The sequence below is a fragment of the Heloderma suspectum genome, chromosome 4, assembly GCF_057233095.1.
Source record: "Heloderma suspectum isolate Gila_16-S chromosome 4, 16-S_ref, whole genome shotgun sequence".
Taxonomy (NCBI): Eukaryota; Metazoa; Chordata; class Lepidosauria; order Squamata; family Helodermatidae; genus Heloderma; species Heloderma suspectum.
In genome coordinates, this window is record NC_139461.1 from 309,206,705 (window position 1) to 309,212,704 (window position 6,000).

The 6,000-nt window shown below is 41.8% G+C and overlaps 1 protein-coding gene across 11 annotated transcripts in view; it reads left to right on the forward strand.

The window, feature by feature from the left end:
• STMN3 (stathmin 3) overlaps window positions 1-3,656 on the forward strand; it is a 37,726-nt gene extending 34,070 nt beyond the window's left edge. For 9 of the 11 annotated variants that reach the window (XM_084854455.1, XM_084854458.1, XM_084854461.1 and 6 more), the window contains 2 exons: window positions 1,153-1,344; window positions 3,320-3,631. In XM_084854455.1, the coding sequence (XP_084710581.1) occupies window positions 1,153-1,344; window positions 3,320-3,379 (252 nt within the window). In that variant the 3' untranslated portion in view covers window positions 3,380-3,631. Of the gene's footprint in view, window positions 1-1,152; window positions 1,345-3,319 lie in introns of all 11 variants that reach the window. The other 2 variants (XM_084854465.1, XM_084854466.1) reach the window with 1 other exon arrangement.
• The last annotated feature ends 2,344 nt before the right edge of the window (window positions 3,657-6,000 follow it).

Below are 6,000 nucleotides of genomic sequence, written 5' to 3' on the forward strand. Positions count from 1 at the left end.
CAGTCCATTTCCGGGCCCGATTCAAAGTGCTGGTGTTAACATTTAAAGCCCTTAACGGCTTGGGGCCAGGTTACCTGAAGGATCGCCTCCTCCCATATGTGCCTGCCCGGACCTTAAGATCATCGTCAGCGGCCCTTCTCCGTGAGCCCCTGCCAAAGGAAGTGAGGCGGGTGGCTACTAGGAGGAGGGCTTTTTCTGCTGTGGCACCCCAGCTCTGGAATGAGCTCCCTAGTGAGGTTCGCCTGGCGCCTACATTGTATTCCTTTCGGCGCCAGATGAAGACCTTTTTATTTTCCCAGGCGTTTTAGCTTTCTAAATTTTTATCTTTGCTGTTTTAAATCTGTATTTTAAACTCCTGCACTGCTGCTAGATTTTATTGTGGTTGTATGGTTATATTGTGGTTTTAATGTTCTATATATTTTAAATTGTTTTATTATGTGTTTGGTTTTAATTTTTGTGAACCGCCCAGAGAGCTTCGGCTATTGGGCGGTATAGAAATTAATTAAATAAATAAATAAACTGAGAGCTGTCACTCTCACTTGCTCCATTGGAAGAGAATTATCAACCAATGTCATACACATTACTAGTGCCTTATCATTAAGTGCTTAAAATGATTAGAATTATGCTAGAGGTTTTATGACAGTTTAAAACGGGGAGGTCGTGAATACTGCAGTATACCGGCAAAACAATTACTGCATACTCAAACACTGATCTCTTTTCTTTTGCATTTTAGCAAGCTGCCAGACATCCTCTATTATATTCCCAAGCTGATGATAAAAAAATTCTGCCCCCACCTGCCTGATGTGCAGGTGTAAATTTGGCCAATGCTACATTGTCTAGAGAGGTATTATGGGCATTGAAAACCCATTGTTTTGCAGAATGTAAAGGCCATTGCAGAAGCAGTATTAACGTATAGTGGCTCCACCACACGTACAAAGGAACTGAAAAAGAAGCTACAGAGAGACTGTAATCAATTAGTATTTAATAGATAACAGGTACTATATTCTGTGATATAGCATTACCAGGCATTGTGAAAAATGCCCAAGCTCAATAATGAAATAGAAAGGTGAGGCGCAGATTGTTCCTAGGACAATCTCACAGACAGCTGGCAGTTCAAGAGCTCTTTAATGTGGTCTGCTCGTTTTATTGTAGAGCCAGGAGGCCCAAGTCCTGAAGCAGCTGGCAGAGAAGCGAGAGCATGAGAGGGAGGTGCTGCACAAGGCCTTGGAAGAGAATAACAACTTCAGCCGGCTGGCTGAGGAGAAGCTCAACTACAAGATGGAGCTGAGCAAGGAGATCCGTGAAGCTCATCTAGCTGCCTTGAGGGAGCGACTCCGTGAGAAGGCAAGTGCCAGAGGCTCCCACCTAACAAATTCTGACAGGATACATTCCCAACATCTCCTGTGCTATGAAGAACACACCCAGCTCAGTTCATACCACAGTTGATGCAGGGAACCATAGGGTCCATGCACCTCCTCTATTATGCACTTTATTCAGTTCAGTGGCTCCTTAAAGACTAACAGAACCAGTTTGGACATAACGCTGGCAATTCCTGGGTTATTTTACTCAGGAATTGTGGGGACAAGCTGAGCACGTGAGCCATGCATGCATCATTTCTGCTTTTAATCAGTCCAGAAACAGTGTTGTTTTGTGACATCCAAACCCAGAAACTCTGGATTGTTTATAGGTTAAACGACCACCAGAGTTAACCCAACAACAAACCATAGGCAACTGTTGAGTTAACTCTGGGAGGTCTAATTGATAAAACATCCTAGAGTTTCCAGGTTCAGACTTCACAAAACAACCCAGGAACAGGACATTCCTTGGTTGTTGACTGGAAGCGGAAATGAACACAAGGTGGCCCGCCCATCTGTGGAACAAGCTCCCTGATGAGGTCTGCCTGGTGCCAACATTATCTTTTCGGCGCCAGGTTAAGACCTACCTCTTTTCCCATTTTGCAGCATATGATGAGTTTTAATCGGCCCTGAATGAGTCTTTAGTTACATCTGATAGTTCAATGTCGTTCTTAATTATATGTTTGTGTATATTGTTTGAATGCTTTTATGTGCTTTTTTGTAAATGGCTTTTAAACTTTTTATATTGTATTTAATGTTTTAACTTTTGTAAACCTCCCAGAGAGCTTCGGCTATGGAGCGGTATAGAAATGCAATAAAAATAATAATAAAAATTAAAAAATGCACCACTTGTCCCCACAATTCCTGGGTTAAACAACCCAGGAATTGCCAGCATTATGTCCGAACCAGGTCACAGACTTAACAAAATGAACTCAGATTTTTTTTCTGTAGCTATTGCAAATTGGACAACTTTTAAACAGTTGCAAACATTAGATTGAGGGTGCAACGATGGGTCAGTGGGAGATCTGTGATCAGATCAACAGTGGGTTTTTGAAGGGCAAATGGAGCTGCAGCTGGTGGGAAGTGGGATTCTTTCTGCCGTGTCTTTTTTCCAGTCTTGACTATTTTTCTAATCTGAATCTATTGACTTCTGCTGCCTACTTCCTGTTGCTATTTTGCCCATACGGTAAAGAGTACAGGTAGCATGATGGAGCAAATAGCAGCTCTTGGGGCAGGGGGTAAATTGGATTGGAAGAAGGGCCAACCAAGGGCAAGATGGATGGATGATATTCTGGAGGTGACGGACTCGATCTTGGAGGAACTGGGAGTGGCAACAGCCAACAGGAAGCTCTGGTGTGGGCTGGTCCATGAAGTCACGAAGAGTTGGAAGTGACTGAACGAATAAACAATAAATGCAATATAGCCCTGACTCCACCCTCCATAACTGCATTTTGCACCCTCTTTAATGAGCTTCCACCACACGTTGAAAACATGTTCAGGCAGGCATTTGGGGTGAGTTAGGGAAATTTTAGAAAATGATGTTTTAATGTGTAATATTATTGTTTTTAAACTGTTTGTATTATTGTACATTGCCCGGAGTGGCTGGGTGGCTGGCCAGATGGGCAATTAAGAAATTCAATAAAAAAATAAATTTGCCCTTAAAAAAAAATAGTGCGGGAGATCTAATCACAGATCTCTCACTGGCATATCTAGTTTGGCCTTTCGTTTGACTCAAGTGTTAGTCTCTAAGATGCCACAAGACTGCTTCTGCTGCAACCAGTTAACAAAGCTCCCCCTATAGATTTTGTTTGAAATCACTGAGAAAGCATCTTTTGCAAGAAAAGCAGCTGAGGTCTGGAGGAGCAGGAGTAACGGTGGCAAGTTGGATGGAGCCTGTGGGTCACCATTCACCTATCCCTTCTACATGTGGCATTCACAGCCCATATCATTTTCATGTCTTTCAGGAACTGCATGCAGCTGAGGTGCGCAGAAACAAGGAGCAACGGGAAGAGATTTCTGGATAAAGGGCTTTTCTACACAACTAGCACCTGCTTCCTAATTACTAACTAACAAATCCCAACACTTTTTTTTTTTGTCTAGATGAGGCAACATCTGATTTCTCCATCTCCATTTCCATTTCCCTCCCCCACCCTCCCTCCAGTGTACCAAGCTACATATCTCTATCCTCTCTGTATCCTTAACTTGTGGAGGTTCATAGGGACCTCTCAGCAAAATAGCAACTAGTTCACACACATTAAATATAGAATCCATAAACCAGCTTTTCTTTGGGCTCTTCTTCAGAAAAAAAAAACTTAATGCACAAGAATTTAGATGATACACGGAATGCATTCGGCAATGTTGCAAAGTTGTGGGCTGTTCTCTATGAACCATTCACTGCTCTTGACATTTGTCCCAAGTCAAGTATCGATGTGGAATTTAACAGTGAGGAGTCCTTCCTTGTCAAGAAGGGCGGCAGCCAGGCCAATTTCACACATCACATGTTTTTTAGGCACACACCTATGTTTAAAGTGTACACTTGCAATGTAAAGTGAGGACAACTGTATGTTTGCTAACAAGTGTATTGTACACATACACTCAAACCAAGAGTGGTTGTGGCTCACTGCTGAATACTGCGTAATGTGTGAAAGGGCCCTAACAAACCCATTGCTTTCTTGGTGGCTAGAACAGGGAGTGAATGATTGTGGGATTCGGTTAGAAAGAGTCTCTTCCAGCTTAGTCCTTGCTTTCTCTTGACTGATTTGCAGCTGGTGGTGAATTTAGTTAGGAGTTCTGAGCTTGGAGAACAAATAGAAGAACAGCACAGCAAGCATGATTTGCTGCCCTTTTTAGTCTCAGACATAATCATGCCTATAGATTGAGTTACATTTTATTTTGAGAAGATTTCTCTTCAGGGCTAAAGAAGACTGGCTAAGCAGAGTCACTGCATGATAAAAACCAGGTTCCATGGTAAACACAAGGTGCTTGACACATTTCTGAGAGCAGGCTTTCAATTTTGTCACTCATGTCATGCAACAGAAAAGGTGCCTGGCTACACACCAACCAGCAGAGCTTTAGCTAAGCATTGTCAGTGGGTGTAGTAAACCATACCTCTCCCTAAAGATGGTAGAATTATATCACAAGCATTACAGGAGGTGGATTGGAGTAATGATTATGAGGATCTGTTTTTTTTAGGTAGTACACTGTTGTAAAGGACATAAAGAACCGTTGACCATATCTGATTGTTGCAGCTTCAAATAAGTAAGGAGGGGAGACTGCCTAGAAGACGGGGCAGAGAAGCATAACAGAACGTGTGCATCTCTGTTGATGGTGCAGTTGCAGAGTTAAAAATGCAAAAGCAGTTGAATGTTTTGACTGCAGTAGTGTCTCCCCACCAGAAGTAGGGTGTGTGGTTCTGCGTAACTGGTAGCAATGTCAGATATAATCCTAAATAGCTGAAGTCAGTTAGAGCCAATTGACAATTCAGTTTTTTCAAATTGGATCGGAGTGCCCAACTTTAAATGACAAAATATATGCATGGCCCTATCAGCTGAGAATATTTATTTATTATTTCATTGGTAGCCTGTCTTTCAGCTCACAGTATAAAATTAATCAAAAAACACAAGACAGTAAAATGCTTTTTAAATTGCTACAAAACCCAGAAAACTAGCCAGAGAAAACAAACACTACCCCAACGTTCCTCAGCCCTCAAATGCTTGATGGAAGAAAAAGGCTTTATCCTGCTTTTCAAAACATTAAACAAATTTAAAATAAAGGTTAAATAGTATATGTACATTGAAGTAGCCAGCTTCAGCCCCCACCCCAAATATACAGAAGGAGCAATTGGGACAAGATCTAGTTCCTACTTCTGTATTTAGTTAGGAAAACTCAGCCATTCATGTGTGTGTGTGCCATTCCTTGCTGATCCTGGCAGTGCATGTATTTTGACATTTAAACCCAGACATTTTTATTGGAGTTTTAAAAGTAAAATATGTATCATCCATTAGACTGGATATGTGTTGGCCTGGATGTGAGAAATCTAGTGTCAATTTCCCACTCTGCCATGCAGTTTGTTGAGTGGTCTGCAAGTTATTGTCCCAGCCTTAACTATATCACTGAGTTGCTGTGAAGATAAATAAGAACTCTCAGGCACTTTGGAAACTGAACTGTGCTGCAGAAATGATTAATAATAATATAAGCTGCCTTGCATCACCGCACATGGATGGATGGATGGATGGATGCTGGTTCCAATGCAAAATTAGGTCTGGCATGAGGAGATTTATCACAGAAGTGGACAGAACTGCAGGCTAAGTGAAGTCTTAATAAGACTTTTGTGCAGCCTGACTCTTAATAAGGCTTTTGTGCAGCCTGACTCTTTGCATGTTTACTTAAAAATAATTCCTATTGAGTTAAATGGGGATTACTTCCTAGTATGTGTGCATAGGATTGCAGCCTTAATGCCTATGGTTGAGGTGTAGCATGTGTGTGTGTGTGTGTGTGTGTGTGTGTGTGTGTTTTAAGCAAGTCTTTTTTTTTGGTAAGTCAGGTACCCAGATCTAAGTTCCTGCAAATGTGCCATTTCACACATGGGAAGCTAAGACCAAAAAGTGCAATTTATGTTGCCAATGCCCTGTAGGGAGGAAAGAGA